Source organism: Haemaphysalis longicornis, unplaced genomic scaffold, assembly GCF_048455015.1.
Source record: "Haemaphysalis longicornis isolate Haplotype H1 unplaced genomic scaffold, Haemaphysalis longicornis Haplotype H1 scaffold_7, whole genome shotgun sequence".
Lineage (NCBI taxonomy): Eukaryota > Metazoa > Arthropoda > Arachnida > Ixodida > Ixodidae > Haemaphysalis > Haemaphysalis longicornis.
This window is the reverse complement of record NW_027526422.1, coordinates 7255203-7274213: the sequence shown is the minus strand read 5'-3', so window position 1 is coordinate 7274213 and position 19011 is coordinate 7255203. Positions and strand designations below refer to the sequence as shown.

Below are 19011 nucleotides of genomic sequence, written 5' to 3'. Positions count from 1 at the left end.
TGCTGCTGCTGATGTCTGCAAAGGAAGCGGGGACCCAGTCAGGTACTTATGTGTACCTTTTCTCCCCGTACCCTTAGTCTTTCTTTGTGAAAAGAAAAAGTTTTTGTGAAAGAAAAAGAAACATATTCTGCTCTTGATTATACGAAAGAACAGCTTTTCTGACCGCCGGCAGAACTGGTTTGGCAGGGCTTTCATACGTTGCCCCTAATCAAACAGACTTTTTTGACTATATTGTTTCGTATACCATAATAACCTTTAGCGTCGCTTATGTCTTCATTAGGTCTTGTAAAAGACATGACCGTCAGCACTTACCAGTGGTCTCTTCGTCCGAAGCAGAGTCTTCGTCAATAACACGCTTGAGGGCGCCCCTAAGAAAGGCAAAAAGAGAAGAACCATATAATTCTGAGTGGTCACGAGGAGAAACGTCACACGGGAGGCTCGTACTCTCGATCGCTGTTATGCGAAATGACACTGTGATAAGCTCGGCTAACGTCAAACTGGGCCCTTGGCGTTCTGTGCTTCTCGCACAAGGAACGAAGCTGGCCACAGCAGATTTCTCCGGCTTGGTCTACAAAAGTCAGGTTGCTTTAACGTTGAAAATGCATGAAGATTACGCATGATACAACAAGCCAGAGTCAATGGCGAGCGCATCGGGTTGGCTTTTCACCGAGCATACAAACAGCAACACTGCATGCACAACGAAGTTTCTGCTTACCTCCTTTCGCCATTGCTGAAGAATGATCTGGCGTAGGGGTTGTTTTGGATCTTCAGGGCAATAATCTACAAGATAAGACATAATTGGGTGTGAATGCATTCCGCCATTATATTACATGGCGCAGCTTACGCGTGCAGTTTTTCTATATACTGCTTGTATATCGATTGTTTTTAGGTGTAGCTGTGAGTAAAGCTGTCTACCATTGCTTCGCTTAGAGATTTGTATTTTTATCTAAAAGCGTTTCCGAAGACTTCCGACATCTACACTCGTTTTTAAAAAATTCCAGTTGTACCGACAGAAGCTGTTAAATTTTATATGCGGCAGGCTACGTAGAAATGACTAAAAAAGGCAAGGTCACAGATGAACAGTGCATGCGCAAAAGTTAAGGTACAGTAAGGAGCAACCTTAATCACAACCTTGGATTTCTTTCTTTTGCTCGCAATTTTTACCTGAAACCTCTCGTCATTTCAACGTCAGTGACAACACTGTTTTATTGCCTCACGCGGAGCAGGATCTGAGCAACCCCGCGTCCAGGTTAGGTTTTATTACCTTTGCGGCTATCAATGGCAGTGGCCACTGGGGGCAAGGTTTAGCCACCCTGGCCGAACATTTCCAAAGACACGGGAGAGACGTCTCTCCCCATAGAGTTTCATGCTAATATATACTACAGGGAAATCTGTCGCTGGAGTCGCGGGCCGCCGTGGGCGGCACCATTGCCGCTAGCGACGTTCCTCGCCTACTTGGCTTAGCCTAGCCATATGGCTTCTTTTTTTTTCTCGAAGCCAAAATCAATAAAAAAGGGTAACATTTCTTTCTTGTTCATCGTGCCTGAAGCTTCTACATAATCACTGACAAATTAATCTTTTTGAAGGTTCAATTTTATAAAAAAAAAACAAATTTGACGAACCTTCTGCAGTAATACCGTTGCTTTTTTGTAGAGCCAACTTTTCAGCCTGTTCATGAGCCATTCCAAAGACAAGTGGAACGTGCCTGCCTGGTACATGACGGAACGCTCGCCGAATAGCGGCTCCCCTAGACAGTGGTAAGGTGGCTAGAATATTCTAGCCACCTTAACAGTGGCGCCAAATTTCCCTCAATGGCCTCTCCCAAAGATTTTATCTGTTTCTATCGTGTTTGTTTAGAATTATTTTTTGTTTCCAAATTTTTTTAGTTAATATCCGCATGCATCAAGTCTGTGGTATCCCGCTCTCTTGTTTTCCATCCCTTGGTAACAATTCGGGCGGGCGCGCACGCACAGACATGCGCGCAATGGCGGTGTGAGGCATCGCGAGAGGCGGTTTCAAAACAAATACCGGACCTGCGGTCGCAGAGAGCATTGCGCCAGAGGCATTCGCAACTCTAAAGGATACAGAGAAAAGATGGCCCTAAAAGGGGCATCACTAACCTACGTTGGCAGCACACAGCCAGTTACCATGTGTAGCCAACATGTGCACGGGGAACGGTTGCTCCGAGGTGAAGATAAGGAAAGGAACAAAAAAAAAAAAAAAAAGCCACCACCAAACCTGTTCTTGTTCTTGTTGTTAAACTAAAACTGTATACGCTAGAACGCACCTAACTTGGAGCAGCCAAGTTTGTTTTTACTTCTGTCAGATCTGGTCTTGGTAGATGCTTTAAGCCAGCAGACGCATCTGTCTGAGGACTATACATTCCCCGCACCTTTCTTTCAAAGCAAGAAAAAAAAAATCTAGATGATCACAGCACGATCGGTTGACACACGCAGCGGCAGTGATTGCACGTTGTGCACCGGAGAGTTTTTTTTTCTCCCACCTGCTCGTTCTGGTAGGTGGTGACGGCGAAGAAGCTCGTCTCCGGGAAGAGGAACGTCTTGAAGCGCCGGTAGTCGAGCCGCTGCACGTCGCTGCCGGCGAACACGTGGATGCGGGGAACGTACTTGCGCATCGACTGCACCACCATCTGCACCGCCGCAGCAGCACGCCGCCGATGTCATTGCACACGCACGTGGCCGCCGCGGGCGGGGAGAGACAGAACGGTCTTTAATGATAGTGGCGAGGTTAGCCTGGCAAAAGCACCTAGCTTGCTACGCCAGCTGTATAACAAAAAAAAAAATGAATTTGGTGCATGAGTAGATGACGACAAAGACGCGAATGCTTGCGTAAACATGTTGAGACACTCATGAAGTCTTGTACGTCGCAGGAAAGCCAATAGAGCTTTCGTCGCTTGAGATGCTCGTTAATGATTTGACCTGAGACGCCACTTAGTTTCAATCTTCCAGACAGCGCCTGGCCCAAGGACCCCAAGAGGGATGTTTCAGGTGTTGAAAACGTTCGCATATGGCGCGGTTTAAGTCCTCGTGCACGCCACAAAGTGAACAGAGTGGGCACGTGCAGGACAATCTGAGGGACACGAGGAAGGCTCGCCCACCTGCTGCGCTCCGTTGCCCTTGTGGTTGGTGAGCTTGACGGCGCTGAAGTCGACGGGCTTGAGCATCCAGTGGGCGCCCAGGACGGGGCCCTGCTCGTGCAGGTAGAGCCGCGTCTGCTCGCCGCCGTTGGCCGAGGCCGGGCCGGCGGCAGCGCTCTCGGCGGGCTGCACGGGCAGCCAGCAGTTGCCCAGGAAGCGGTAGCGGAACTCGTCGGCCGGAACCATGTCGAGCAGTAGCATGTAGTACGAGTCCGGCTCCATGCCGCTCAGCGTCACCCGAAGCACGGGGAACATGCGCCTGCGCCGAACAGGACCATCGACACTTTTTAAAGCTCTTTGCTACTTTCGTCCAGCGATTTCGTGGAGGATGCGCAAATGACCTTTTGACCGGAGAGACACCATCGGCGACACACGCCTCGAAGCGCATCGTGTGATTCGCCGGGCCCGGTTTTGGCGCCTGCGGGCGCCGACAGTGGTCGCCACCGCCGCTGCGGCCAAGGCAGCCAATCACACCCCCCCCCCCCCCCCCAGCCTCCCATGCTGCGGCGCTGGGTCGTTTCGGGCAACGTGACTCGTCTCGCGCCCGGCGAAGAGGAACGGTGCGTTCGCCATGAATGAACGCTGCGTTCGCCCGGCCTCCTCCTGTGAGCGTTGCACGTAACTGAACGGCTTTGAGACGTGTTCGGCAGTACAGTTAAATCAAAGCTTTAACCAAGTGAAACCAAGACTCAACCAGACTAAGCCAAGCTTTTGCTTTGCATATCAAAGGTTAGCTGAGCCAAGCCGCAGCCAGTTTTTGTTTTGTTCTTTGTCACGCCAGGACAAATAAAAGGCTGGGCGTGTCGCGGGAACATTAACGCCTCAGTCAGTTAGCAGGCTACTTGTCTTAAAGAACTGCTCGGCATGAACTGTGTATGTATGGGCATGTTTTGTACGTAGCCATGTTTTCACTTCTCTTTCATCTGCATCACTGTGATTCAGTGATTCACTCAGTGGCTAAGGCGTTGCGCTGCTGAGCACGAGGTCGCGGGTTCGATTCCCGGCCGCGGCGGCCGCTTTTCCGATGGAGGCGAAAAGCAAAAACGCCCGTGTGTACGAGATTTCGGCGCACGATAAAGATCCCCAGGTGGTCAAAATTAATCCGGAGCCCTCCACTACGGCGCGCCTCATCGCCTGCGTTGCGTCGGCGCGTTAAACCCCACAATCAATCAATCAATCAATCAATTCAGTGATTCATTCTGTGCACGCTTTTTCTTCCCCCCTTCCCTTTCCCACACACAGAACAGCTGGTCAGAGCTGATATCACCAGGCCGACCTTTTCGTGTTAAAATTCTTCCTTCGCGCTGAAGCATAGTGTTTAGAGCACACCTTTAAAATAAATTCCCGGCTATAGCCCGGTGCCTCGTTTTTACGTAAATAAATATAAAACCGTGCTAATACTGTCAAGCGAAAAACTACTATCTCCCCGTTCATCTGTACATTCACACACCCACTGAGTTCAAAAGAAACTCAATGATGCAGAGATGCAGGGTGGAGGACCCGAATGAGAAGTGTCCACGAACCCATTGATATCCCGAATACTCGAGCTGGAATGTTGATAATGCTAATTTTTCAATTTGGCGAGCGAGCTTTCTTTCCTCAGCAGCAACAAAGTACACACGGCTCAAAGTTTTGCTATGCGAAAAAAAAAAAAAATCCGATGTAACAAAAGAATTTGCAGCCCGCCTTTAATTTGCTGGATTGCATATTAAATTATTCGTATACCACGTTGTATATTCATTTGGCTGTTCTTTTGCCAAATCTTTTGAATGCTGTTTGCAACAGGCGTGTAACTGCTCGAATTTGTTTAGGAACACTGGGATGAACAGCAAAGCAAAGAAAGCAAAACTATATTTGAAGATGTCGAGTATAAACTGGTGGGCTGCCTGGTATCTTCATGCACAGCGCACAGGAAAAGGACACAAAGGAGGGAGGCGGACAGCTTGTCCCTTTGTCCTATCCTGTTTCTGAGCTCTGTGCATGGAAAATGTATTCGAAGACATTTTACATTAAGTTACGGGAATAGTAACCTGTCTGTGGACATTTCCCCTTGTCTGTAAAGAATACGCATCAGCGCGATGCTGCGCGAATTCCCACCTTTGAAGGAAGCACCATTTTTTCCGCTCCACTTAACTACATTACCAGGGAAATCGGCGAGGAATTTCCGCATAAAGAAGACAACCGAGGGGCGAGACACACGACCAGCGGTAATGGAAACAGTCGGGAACACGTTTTCGAGATTGCCGGCAACAAAACGGGCCTGAAAACGACTGTGAAATCGTTCGTCTCATTTGGCTGCAGAAACCAGCCGCAGAAAAAGGAAAGGCGTCAGGTGAGAGTCCCCTCTTCGCCGCAGCCTTCCCGTTGAGCTAGCCGAGGCACGCGCACCGTCTCGAGAGAGCAGAAACAACCTTTCGCCGCGGTCGTTTTCCAGGCGCCGTTTTCCTTTGTCGCTGCTTCCGATTTCCCGCTGCCTTTGGACCTTCCATTGTCGCTCCCGCTCTAGAGTCAGGAGCGGGGCAGTTATTCCTTTGTGGTCGCCGGACGTTCAACCCCGCGCACGAAGGGGAGCGATTCGGAAAACGACCGTTGTCGTACCCTTTCCAGAGCCTCCGCCGAGAAGCGGACGAGCGACCGACGCGTGGTCGTGTTCTTCGACGCCGAACGCTAGCCAGCCTGCCAGCTTTCACGGTTACGTAGCCATCCCGAGCGAATGTCATTCCTTTTAAGTGCGAATGCACTTTATAAGCGACCCCAAACCATCCACCGCCGGCGGCGGCGGCGGCGGCGTCGGCGGCGTTGGCGTCCGCAGTGCTCCTCTATATTTAAAAAAGAAACAGCATCCGGCGCCAGGTTTCGATCCGCGGACTTTGCGGCCGCAGCGCGACGCTCTACCGACCAAGCCACGGACGCGACGCTGATATCAGTGTTAGTGACGCGCATTATATCTTTAACGCATTCAAACTACGTCGTCAGCGGCGTGCGTTGGCGACTCAGCGGCGTTATAGCGGCTTGATAACTGCGTGGTGTACACGTGATACTACAAACCCGATGGAAGAGATGGAAGAGAAGGCGGCGAGGCGGTGGGCTGCGGGGGCCGAGCGCAAGCGCCGCAAGCGGGCCGACAGCCGTGCATTCGCACTTTCACATTCTCCCCCTCGGGGAAATGCGGGGGAATTTTGTCTACGCAGGACGGATTTACGTTGGCCTAAACAGCTCGGCTGTTAATAAGGAAATAGAGTGATTGATTGTAGGGCCTAATGCGCCGACGCAACGCAGACGATGAGGCACGCAGTAGTGGGGGGCTCCGGATTAATTCTGACCACGTGGGGATCTTTAACGTGCGCCGAAATCTCGCACACACGGGCGTTTTTGCTTTTCGCCTCCATCGGAAAAGCGGCCGCCGCGGCCGAAAATCGAACCCGCGACAAAAAGGAAATAGACAAGTACAGAAAAACACCCTATGCACATGACGCAGACAAAGTGCACATATAAAAAAACTTTGGAACAAAAAAAGAGGAAATTTCAGAATACAAAAAAAAAAACACAATTTTTTCCGCTCTCGCTGCGCCAAATCGGGCAGGAGATCCCCATCTCAGATCCGGCGATTATCGCTGCTTGGGGATTAGAAGAGATCGGTGCGTAGACACTGTCGCCATACTACGGCGTCACTGCTCTGAGGCCGGTTGGGGGTTAGATGCGGCTCCGCCGAACGATGGGCCCGCGAAAAAGGCTGGGAGCGTCCCGCAAGAAAAAAGGCGATCTTTTTCCTCGTTCCTCCCCTGGGGTGAGTGAGGACGAACAGTACAAGGCTCCACTCTCCGTCATAACAGACAGAGAGATGTTAGTTGCGGTGTCCGGTAGCGGATCGGCGCGACTGCATGCGCAGAAGGGCTGAGACCAGTTGAGCGCATGCGCAGGTGCGCAATGGGTGGACCACTTTTTGGCTCTGCTGTGGCGCTTTAGAAATGCTGTCCAATACTGTCTGTCCCTCTCCAACGTGATACGGAAATGATGCGATTAGCTTGCCGACTGTTTTTTTAAGCAAGAAAAAATATTTTACACGTGGGGAATTGCTGCGCGAGCTGCTGCTTTTCTAGTTCGAAATACACCGCAAATGTGTGGTATACCCCAAAAACAATTTCCTCCACGATGCCATGGGAACACTCTGTCAGAACTTGCACACCTGGTTTATTCGTACTTAGTCCTTTCCAGGCAACGCGCATTTACATATTCCCAATCACACACTGACCAAAAACAATTTACCACGCAACCAGTACCTCAAATTTCAGCTCGCGCACCTAAAAGCGGTCTAGCAGGAGTTTGAATTAGGCCTCCTCGGGTATAAAACAACTGCACACGATCCACAGTTATCAACAGCTCCTTCCGGCCCCACTGGAGGTACCAAGAACTCGTCCATTCAATGGGTGCTGAAGGAACTTGAGGAACCCCCTGCACTTTTAAAGACGATAGTCTTTCTTGGGCTACTTAAACTCAGAAATTTTGGTCTGTCTGTATGTCTGTCCGTCTGTCTGTCTGTGACTCGATTCAGCCACCCGGCCAAAGCAAAACAATGCCTCAGCAATAGTCTTATATAGTCACAGCTACATCTACCCCTCTATGTCCGGTGTAATGTTCATACTTGTCAACATTGTGGAAGAAGAACAAGACATTACGCAAATATGAGACAACAAATCAATACAGAAGTGATATTTGCAGTGTTCCTTTATAAAAAAATCAAACATGCTTGATTTTTGCGAAATTAAATACTTCATTACTGCAGAAAAAGAATTCACTCCGCCGTCGCCTGCTGTCGCCCGCGCCACTATAGCTTCTGGCGCCATTTTAAGAAATCAACCGGCAACAGTTACGCAAGGTTCCACTAGATAGGTTCCACGTTCTGCTTGCAACGCACGTGGAGTAGGGAAACGCGGTTCAATAAACGTTGAAGTAGGGCACCTCGATTAACACGCGTCTTCGCCGTACAGCAGCGTTGGCATCGAGACACCCGGTTTGGAGCAGTGGAACGCGGGAAATTTAAAATGATTTAAGCAAACCTTTGGCGTCTTTACCTTGGGAGGAGCGCGACGCAAGAGGAACAACATGAGAGGTGAGCGGGAAAGCGAAGAGAGGCATTTACTTCGCAAAAGCCGATAAAGACTATCGTCTGTTGACGGCATTTGCAACGAAAGGAGCAGATACGCGGCCAATTTTTTCTGTTCCCTTTTCCTTCCCTTCCACCACTCTTCACCATTGAGAGCAGTGGTCCTCCTTTGAAAAAAAAAATAAGTTCTACGAATTCCCGACGCACTTTACTTCTCTACAAAAAAAAAAAAAAAGATCCTTAGCATTTAATTTTGCTAATCAAATCAAGACGTGTAAAACACATGAAGCACTACAAATCATTGTATAGAAAATCAGGGAAGGGACTCTGCAGCTACAAAATATTCCGTGAAGGAACCCAGTAGTGATGGGCGTATGGGGCGCGGAGTGTAGTTCTACTAGATTATAAATCATTTCAGCCTGGTTGTTTCTTTGTAACGGGTCTATACAGTCGATCTCACTTTGCAGCAAAGATGCCACAATTTCGCTAAGGCACCGAACAAAAGCATTATTGGAAAACTGACTGAGTCCTGATGCGAACACAGCGCGTGGATTCGCTGTAAGTGAAAGGCACACATTAGGTTTCCGGCTTCATGGCGTAAAAGTCGCGGGTTCGATTCCCGCCACCTCCCGAACCGCATTTCTTTTTCTAGAGGCACGCACTTCCAACACCTGCTCGTGGGATCCTTGCCAACTCGCCACTTGTGCGACGCTCCCCAGTTTAAAAAAGCTCTGCGCCAAAGAGGAGGACAAAAGAAGGTGAGTGCGTACACAAGCCATCCACTCACTTTCTTTTGTCCTCGTCTTTCGCGCCCTTTTTCATTTTCTTTATGTATCAACAAGCCCAAGTTTGAATTCTGGCCTACATGTCTTCATGGTTTATCCGCACCGTGGCTTGGTCACTACACAAGCCTGTATACACTTGCAGCCTGCCTGGCGGCGGCCTCGTTCCAGCACATACCCGCGTACAGGCACGCGGCTGGCGGCCTTTGAAAAAGGGCGGCGTGCTCACCTGCCGGGCCTGGTGATGATCATCTCGTTCCCGCTGGCGTGGAACTTGGCCCAGAGCGCGCTGTTCTCCAGGGCCACCTGGACCCCGGCCAGGGCCGAGCACGGCACCTGCGCCTCGAACACCACGGGCGGCGTCGCCGCTGCGGCCGAGTGCTCCAGCCAGGGCTGGAAGCTCGGCACGGCCACGGGCTGACGAGGGGCCAGCGCCGAGGGCAGCGGCTGGCGCCAACCGCTGCTCGCCTGGCAGTCCGCAGCCTTCGTCGCTGCGCCGCGGTACAGAGGAGGAGGCAGTGCTTCAACATTCTAATCCTCTGTCTAACGGGCCAAAGTGCGACAAATGGCTGATTGATTAATTTGTACACCGCAAGGTATTGACGATCATAAGGTATTTTTTGTTCATTTCTATGTTTTTTTTTAACATGCACCTGATGTAAATGTGGAACACACTGTTAAAGCCCGAAGGTTGAGAACATGGCAAGCGCTCTACTAACTGGTTTATTTGACGGGTTTATTTTGAACTGTTTTATTTCACTTTGTCCCGCGTTCTCTCGTAGCCTTCGTCATCATGCGCGCTGTAATGTGTTGCACAGCTAAGTACCACCTTTATCAACGCCATATTCACCTGATAATTGCTAGACCAACAGACCGACCGACTGCAATTCTGCGTGCGTGGTTTGAACGAAAGCGCAGGCGACTTCCACTATTGTCTGCGACGCAGACGACACGTTTTGTTGAAGCTCGTTTTGGTACGCGGATTTTGTGACATACTTCTCACGCGAATTCTAACACACAAGTTTGAATTATACCACGCTTTCACTCTGTGACGTTTCTACGACGTAGCTGTGTTTCAAGTCTCTCTATTAATTGTAACGTTCCTAGTTTGAGACACATTCGCAGTCACCGCGCACATTCAAATGCATGGATTTCTTTCTAAGGAACACCAACCCGGAAGATGGCCTCGTGTTTTTATATTCCTGCCTTAAAACCAATTACATCTCATTTTATCATTTACGCGCCTCTATATTTTGCCTAGTCATTGTTGTTTATTTCCACTGCTGTCGAAGCTCATTAATTTGAATTTGAAGGGGACCTAAAACTTGTTCGTGTTCAAAATAAAAATAAAATAATGATTCGAAGAGTTACTCGCAGCGCGCGCCATTTTACAAGGCTCATGCAAAATAACTGAAGTCGTGATGAGCAGTCGCGCAACACTGTCGATTAGCCAGCAATAATCGACGATCCTTGTCTGCACGAGCACCTCCTATCGTGGTCCCACAAGCATGATTTGACGATCGCATTCTACTCCCAATTGACGGCAGTTTCTAGCGTTTTTTTGACGGGACCGCGACATCTGATTGAATTAAACAGAAATTCGAATTAAGCAATATCCACGGCAGCTAGTTAAGACGGGAATTCGAATGTTGTTTGGCAATTCCACGCAATGCAAGCATTTTTACCCTTTCTTAATATTAATTTTTAACGTAGCTGGACAGTTTTTCTGATTCATTTGATTGATTATAAGGTTTAACGCGCCGACGCCACACAGGCGATGAGGCGCACCGTAGTGGATGGCTCCGGATTATTTTTGTCCACCCGAGGATCTTTAACGTGCGCCGAAATCTCGAACACATGGGCATTTTCGCTTTTCGCGGCAGTTTTTCCCTTACATATTGTCGCGTCTCAATAGACGCAGACAAAATCGGTTGTACGGTTTGCTGCGCTTAAAACGGAGAGGCGCGACGGAGTCAGATCTTAACGAAACATGGCTGACGGAATCAAGCACGCGGTCCCAGGGCATCCGTTTATGTCGTCGTCTTCGTGCTACCCGGCTGACCAAAGAACATGACACGTCTCCCTCACAAAGAGATTGTACCAAGCACAGTGACCGGTGCTCTCCTTAAACAGGGGATTCCGTGCGACAATATTGCGAATCACTTTCACTGCGGAAAGCCAGCGTGCTGTAGCAGAAGAGCTGTGTGTTGGAATGTGCGTGCTTGTAGAAGTGAGTGAGTGAGTGAGTGAGTGAGTGAGTGAGTGAGTGAGTGAGTGAGTGAGAGTGAGTGAGTGAGTGAGTGAGTGAGTGAGTGAGTGAGCGAGTGAGTGAATGAGCGAGCGAGTGAATAAGCGAGTGAGTGAGTGAGCGAGCGAGTGAGTAGTGAGCGAGCGAGTGAGTGAGTGAGTGAGTGAGTGAGTGAGTGAGTGAGTGAGTGAGTGAGTGAGTGAGTGAGTGAGTGAGCGAATGAGCGAGCGAGAGAGTGAGTGAATAAGCGAGTGAGCGAGAGAGTGAGTAGTGAGCGAGCGAGTGAGTGAGTGAGTGAGTGAGTGAGTGAGTGAGTGAGTGAGCGAATGAGCGAGCGAGAGAGTGAGTGAATAAGCGAGTGAGTGAGTGAATAAGCGAGTGAGCGAGAGAGTGAGTGAATAAGCGAGTGAGTGAGTGAGTGAGTGAGCGAGCGAGTGAGTGAGTGAGTGAGCGAGTGAGTGAGTGAGTGAGTGAGTGAGTGAGTGAGCGAGCGAGCGAGCGAGTGAGTGAGTGAGTGAGTGAGTGAGTGAGTGAGTGAGTGAGTGAGTGAGTGAGTGAGTGAGTGAGTGAGTGAGTGAATGTGCTTGTGTGTAAGGGAGCATGTATGTATCTGGGTCGCTTTTTCGGCGCCACTTTTTTTAAAGCCGATTTCGGCTCACGATCACTGTACATTTTCAAATAATACTACTGCACCAACAAGTGTGTAAGCAGAACGTTCGACGTACCGAGAGAATACGCTTGAAGTATTAAATGCGGCTTCAGGTGCTGACGCAGAGTTATATTTAGCAAAGAAACATCGCCAGAAAGTATCGCTGAAGACAACAGGCAATAACTGCCGCCTTTCACGCATATACGTGTCAGAAAGGGGCACTTACCAAAGTTCCAATCTTTGAGAGGTAAAAAAGAGTACCGGTTACGGTTCGAGCCCTCTGTTGAGCACGTTTTATTGTTGTTGTTGTTGTTGTTAATTGGCAGCAAGGTTCGGAAGAAACTTTTTCTGAACGGTCCCTTTTTAAGAACCAAAGTTCTCAGTGTTCACAATGCCAAGTTTGCCGCTTGAACGCTCACAACCGGCGAGGCTGTTCCATTTAACGCTGTATTTTCCGACTGCCAAAAAAGGCAAAACCTAGCAAATCCAAAACAAGCGAAAATTCCGTTGAACGTTTTTTTTTTCTTTCTTTTTTGGTCACCGCCTGTCAACCGTTTCGTCCTTTTCAGCGTTTCAAACTGCGCTACGCAGGATGTCGTTCAAGACACTAAATGCGAAAGTATTTCATAGTTGACTCAACGAGAAGACTCCTCTGTAACGCTTGTTATGTCACACTTTCGTTGTGTGAGAAAAAGCAAATATTAAGCGTCTTAGGGGCGTCATATTTTCACGGAAGGCCGCCTATATTGCCCCCGAAAACAATATCTTTTCTTCTCATCAATGCCTCTGTGTATATTAAAATAGCCGACCTTAAAGGGGTCGGAGCATAGCGGTTCATAAAGATACATGAGCTCTTTCGGATGTGCTTAATAAATGGCTGTAGACACTTTATATGATACCTTTATATCAGACGTTGTATTGAACAACAAAAAACGTTTGCCCAACAATGCATCTGGGTCAAGTAGTGAAGTAGACATTAAACGACCTCGGTGTATAGCTGAATGGTGTATGCCTACGCGTTATCTGAAAATTTTCTCTTAATTACCGTACATCCAGCCATCTGCTTAGATATGAGTGTAGACACCGAGCAGAGCCTCCGATAATGCCACTGAACTAAGCCTGTAAAAAAACTGTATGCAAACAGTTGAGGAATAACTCTAGTTCTAACGCGGCTGCCCAAAAGCATATAGCGTTATTTCTTTCCCCCATAAATACTTAGTAAGCACGAAACATTTGGGCCATGAAGAGAAAACACAAGTTTGGTTCATTCAAAAGATTGTCTCGTTAGAATCATACTGACACAACTTTTAACTTAAACTACGCTCAGATAAGCTACATAATTAGGAAAAACGAGAATGGTCATGCGACCCACCAGCTCATTTCCCGCAACAGAACCTATGATGTCACATGAGCTAAGCTCTGCGATTGGCGGAGGCTGGCAGAAGCAGACGCAAATTAGGTAGAGCTTACAAACTAGACGAACGAGCGATTTGCGCTTAAATTTAGGGCACACTCTTTACAAAGCAATGAGAATGATGGGACAAACAGTGGAAGTTACGAAAACACATGTAAACATAGAACTACTGATGCGTTCTGCTGTTCGTACTGCGCACAGCATGCTTGGTTTAGCTGCACAGCACTACGGGGCTTGGGGTTGTCTCAGACGACACTGGCCGATTGACGCAAGCAACGGTGTCTTACGTGACCCCATTTGTCGAGCGAGAACTGTTTCAGGGAACGAATATTTTCTCCCAGAACAAAAACAAGACAGGTTTAAATTCGGGCAAAAACAAACCAAACGCTTGCCACGGTATGGTGGCGCCATCTAGGTTACGGAACGTAAAGAAACGCGGGAACAAACCAACACTGCTGTACAGGGTGGAGACAACCTTTGAACGGTCCCGTGCCGCCGCAATTGGGCCAACGGGCTCAACGCGTTATTCTTTTCGTTTCCCACGAGACCTAGCAACGCGAAACAGACAATATGATTCAAACTTCTTCAGTAAACCGCGTTGCGGCGATAATTTTAGCGCGGTTTTGACACAATGAGTTGCTTCGGCGGCGAGCGAGCAACCGAAAATGGCGGCGCCAGCGTATACGTGTCTCTACCCTGTACGGCGGATGCGTGAATGAAGGTACTCTAGGCTGCAGAGCGGTCGGTTCCTGTGATGTCATTTGGGACCACGAAAACGCACGATTGAGCGGGAAAATCAAAATTTTAACCTAAATTGTTTAATTTCTCAGTGAATAAAGCACCGTTTGTATCCGGACAAGCGCTGGGGGCAGTATAAAACACGAAATCTTTCGAATAAAACCAACTTGCATTTTCTCTTCATGGCTCCTTTAAACGTACTATGTCAGAAACGCCTTTAGTGCGACTTCCGATCGACGTTTCCTTTTGGAGGGAACAGCGACAGAGGTTCGCCGGGCATGAGTCATCACTAGAAACCGGATTTTACTCATAAATATAGGCGCCATAAATGTTTACATCTTTGCAAACAATTCCAAACGAAGGTGTGTGCGAACTGTACCTAGGAGAGGAAAACCAAAACTGTTGTTATAATGGCGCAAAGGTGCCAACAGTTGAACATAGCCATTCAGTTGTTCCATTCAACAAGCACACTGCTCACACTCTTGTTCACTGCTCATTGTCGCCTGCTCGCGCGTCGCATATAGCGAAACAGGCACGAAAAGGAATAGTGCTTGAGAACTGCGGGGAGTACTGATTAGAAAAAAGTGCTACCTTAGGTTTGCCTGACACAATTTAATTACGACACAACAAAAACTGGCACGGATCATAAACGCACAAGAGACGACAATTTGTAAAGAATTGTTAATACAACTGCAGCAATTTTCACATATACGATGATATTATCAGAATTGTTCAGGCAAGACGCCCCAACACTGCTAAGTACACTTCCACAAATTGAAGAGCATTTTACAAACGGTGTGTAGCAAGAAAACAAATTTTTGGTGGAAAAGCTGTTGGCTATTCAATAAAGGAATGATCTACCAACAAAGGCGTGTTCGCGGTGCTCAAACCGTTGCGTTTAAAATAGAGCTGAATTCGAGAATGCTTCTAGAAAGGATCATGCTGCTGCACATATTTGAAAAAATCTTTTTGGAGAGCACGTGGAACATAATCTAAGAATCACTGTGAAAATTGGGGGAACAATAGCAAACTACCCACATCTGCAGATTCTTGGGATCAGAATTGTGCCCCTTGTCCCTGAGATTGAGCGTCCCATTACGGTGCTGCCAGTGGTTGTTTTCCGGTAGTTGGTTGAGCTACAGTGCTATAGGTTGCACACCATACAGTTTGGAACAGTCAATGCTGCCCGGTAACATAAATAACGCGTTCACTCTAAAGTTAAACTTAAGGCTAAGTAGTGCTTGTATAGGCACCGATTTTGAAAATAGGCATTTAGGCGCGAACGCCAAAATAGGCATTCAAAGGCACTCTAAAAACACCAGAAACGCCCTTCTTAACAGCTAATTCATGCTCATATATCGAATGCATGGGCGATAGGAGCGCAAGGAACAAAATGGGCATTTGCCTAAAATTCGGCCTCTACTCATCGCGAAAACCTGGGAAGGTCACGGAAATATCCTATAATCCTAATAATACCGTGCGTCTGAGTTGAAGCGTGACAGTACTCTCACGGTGGCTGCTACTTTAATGATTCATAGACCATATGCTTCGCATCCATTGAACAGCCCTCGCATCTCTTATGAATCTTTAAATTTGAGTCCGCGCATCGCGTAATTTACTGGCAATATTGCACTTATGTCTCTCTAGTTATCCACCCTTATCTTGTGGCCTTTATAAAATTATCAGCGGTGTCACGCTGCAGTCACTCTTGTCGCTGAAGTCGCCCTTGGTAGCGTCGCACAATTCAGCCCTAGCTGACAAAGAAAAAAAAAATCGCTCGAAAATCGGCACACGGGCTGCAATCGCATACTCGATCGCTTTTATGGCGACGCCTGTGAAGATGAAATGTGGAGGCATGAGCTTCCATGAGTGGCGAGGAGTTGTTCCATCAACGCATTGAATTACCAGGGGGTCTGTATGTCACAGCGAGTTTCCAGTGGCAAGTGTAAGTGCTTGTGGTACCTCGATGGCGACATTTGTGCCACATAAAGTGTGCCCCGCTAGCATCGTTGCGTACTACAACGGTGTCGCTGCGAGTGTTATTCGGCTCACCTTCGGAGACTCTGACATCGAATATCCCTTGCGAGGGCGGCTGCGCAGGCTCCAACTGTAGCATGGCTTCGGGGACGGGAGACGACGTTGTGTGATTTCGCCGGCCAGGGGTCGTCCGGCAGCCGACTGACTGTCAACTCGGCGACCACTTTTTCTTCCCAAAACACACAACAGGAAACATTAGCCCCTCTCCCGGTCTTCTCGCTCTCCCACCTGCACTTTGCTGCCTCGGAGAGAAAACGGCAGAAGCGGAGGCAGCGAAGACAGGAGCTGCAGCGCTCCCTGCCCCCCCTCGGGCCACGCGCCAAAGCGGGAGGAAAAGGAAGCCGCGCGTTTCCCCCTCGCAAAGCAATCGGACGCCTTTCGTGCGGCCAACAATGCCAAAGAGGAATACGACTTCCAGAATGAGCCTGGAGATGGGCAGGCGCGAGCACGAACGCGTGTCACAGGCCGGGTAGCGCCTCTCCCTTCTTTGTTTCCCGAACGTCCTCTTGAAGGCCGAAGCCTCGAGCCCGTCGGCGGAGAGGTGCGACGGGCGGCTTCCTTCAAAGACGCTTCGGGAGCAAGGTGCACTTGCACTAACGACGTGTCGAGACAGCCCTCCCCTCATTGTGAAGCTGCGTTAGCGTCGCCGCCTGTGTCGCAGCCTGTCCCCACCACCGTTTCCTACGGCGCTTGCGCGTGCGCGACTGCTTGGCGCCGCGGTGTCTGGTGCCCCAGGCGCGGTTGACCCCAAAAAGAGGCGCGGCGTTCGCACTGACCCCGGTTCGTCGGCCGGTTGCCTACGGGGGCGGAGGACAGCGGGAAGCCTTTCGTACATGTGTGAAGCAGCCCTCGAGAGCCGTCGAAAGCGAGATATTTCAAGGCGTTACCGAGACTGCTAGATCAGGTCCGAGCCCAACAATCGCGAGCAAGAACTCTGGGGAACGCAGCGTAGCGCAGCGGCGGCAGCCCTGCCTGAGACACGACGCGGTTCATTAAAAAAGAAAAAAGAAAAAAGCAAATGATCCCTACGCAGTGGCGAAAAACAGGCACTCTCCAAAAAAGGCATCGCGTTTGCAGTGCCACCTCCGAAGTGCGACATTACAGCTTTGCTTCCGGCCGGGGAAAGGGGGAAACGGAGGCTATCACAAGCCTCGGCCCTGCCCCCATTAAAATTCGTCCTCAAACTGAAATGCTCCAGCTCCAGCTTTTGATTGTACAATAACTGGCCAAGTGTTAAATGCTCAAATAATAACTTCCGCGAAATATACGCCGCACCAGATCTTGTTTGTATATAAGCATACGCGAGAAGCACAGCGAGCGCCGCAACTTTCTGCGCGAGCATACCCATAGAAAATGGAGTAAGTGCTCTATAAACAGGCATTGCGAAGGATATGAGTAAGAAATTTGATTTCACTTCTCTCAAACCTATTTTGCTAATTTAATGACAGAAGTAATCAATTCACCACCTCAGTTTCCTAATAGTAGAGGCAATGAAGTCGCCCCTCCCGTGACAACAAAAGCACCCCCTCCGAGTCTATGCTTTGGCGAACTGCATGCGCAGAAATCACACAGGAGCAGGAGATACGTCACAGCGGGCGTATTTTAGTGCTGGTGAAATCTGGTGAGACTTCGACGAGGGGCTGGTGTTGAAGCCTCTTTTCAATCTGGCAACGCTGCTCCTCCCTGTTTTAGCGTTGTGCTTCACCATAGCGAACTGTGCCACCAATAGCTCACCTCACCTCACCCGTCCACGCAGCAGTAACACGCTTCTAGAGCGCCACAAAAAGCCTCCATGAGAAAAGAAGCCGCGTGTTAGGGGATCGAACCCGAATCCAAGGCTCTAGCTGTTTCCAAGCCACGGCGGTGGGTAGAATAAGGTAATTTCGACTGAGCAGCGTGGCGAGAGCATAAACCGCAATCTTACTACATCAATAGAAACTGTGCAGAGTGTGTTAATCGGGCTTACCCGCATGGTTTCCTCCCCCTTTGTCACGACGGCGCGTGTGATGCTCATAACGACAGGCCGTGGAACGAAACTTGCGGGATTCGGGCACGGCAACGAGCACCGCGCTTGCGTGCGTTCGGCGCAGTTTCGGGTAGGAAGGGGGGACTTGCGTCTGTCGCGAGAAACCAAGTGTGCAGCCACGTTAGGCATGTGCCTTGCGGTGAAGCTGTAGCACCTTTGGCAAGGGAGCTGTTTGTTATGTATGCCTTGAATGAGACGTAGCAGAACGCGAGCTTGTAAGTTCCAGGGCTTTACTTTTAGGATCAGGTTGACTCAGGTAAACGACAAGCGGCTCCCTCTAGCGAGAAACACACGACCCGCTAGAAAAATCTGCTGTCACTTATTGCTGCTCTGCGCCGAAGTACAAGAAATAATTTGAAAAAAAGATATTTATGTGAAAAACCGTGATGTTTTCGCGACTCCGACCAGTTTTCACCCGTACGTACGAACGTATTTTTGGCACGAGGCATCGTAATCCTCACTACCGTAGTTATCACTAGGTGTCGCCAACCGCCAATGCGATATATTAATCCTCGTAAGACATGCCCCACCGCTCCCCCCCGACGAACGGAGATAATTGTCAGGTGATGCCGAATGACCTGAAATGTGAATTTTTTTACAGAAAATTCACTCTTTGTGTCATATTCCAAATTAACCAAAAGTAACACAGTCCTTCCCACAGGCCCGTCAGCTACGCTGGGAATACATATGTGGTCAGAGATTATTGCCAGGAAATTTTATTTCTGAATTGGCGTGACACTCATTTTCTTTCCGCCTACATTATTCGGAATTTCCTGTCATGATTCCAAGGCACGCGTAGGCAATACATTAAGCTGCATTAAAACTCCGAAATAATAACTAAAGTAGTACTTAATTC

General features: G+C 49.0%; 1 protein-coding gene across 1 annotated transcript; it reads right to left on the bottom strand.

Annotated features, from left to right (window-relative positions):
• Window positions 1-711: 711 nt before the first annotated feature.
• On the bottom strand, window positions 712-16208 carry LOC144144947 (T-box transcription factor TBX6-like). The gene is made up of 5 exons (XM_077676448.1): window positions 16145-16208; window positions 9273-9534; window positions 3119-3416; window positions 2504-2650; window positions 712-780 (listed from the first exon to the last, which is right to left on the bottom strand). Exons 1-5 carry the CDS (start codon window positions 16206-16208, stop codon window positions 712-714), a joined length of 840 nt encoding a protein of 279 aa, XP_077532574.1.
• Window positions 16209-19011: the final 2803 nt, after the last annotated feature.

What these genes read in the sequence shown, in the direction of transcription:
- LOC144144947 (XM_077676448.1), bottom strand. Translation starts at nt 16,208, where the DNA reads ATGCTACAGTTGGAGCCTGCGCAGCCGCCCTCGCAAGGGATATTCGAT. An exon ending in CGATGTCAGAGTCTCCGAAG is followed by an intron (nt 9,535 to 16,144) that starts GTGAGCCGAATA and finishes ACCGCGGCGCAG; the next exon opens with CGACGAAGGCTGCGGACTGC. An exon ending in ATCATCACCAGGCCCGGCAG is followed by an intron (nt 3,417 to 9,272) that starts GTGAGCACGCCG and finishes TGTTCGGCGCAG; the next exon opens with GCGCATGTTCCCCGTGCTTC.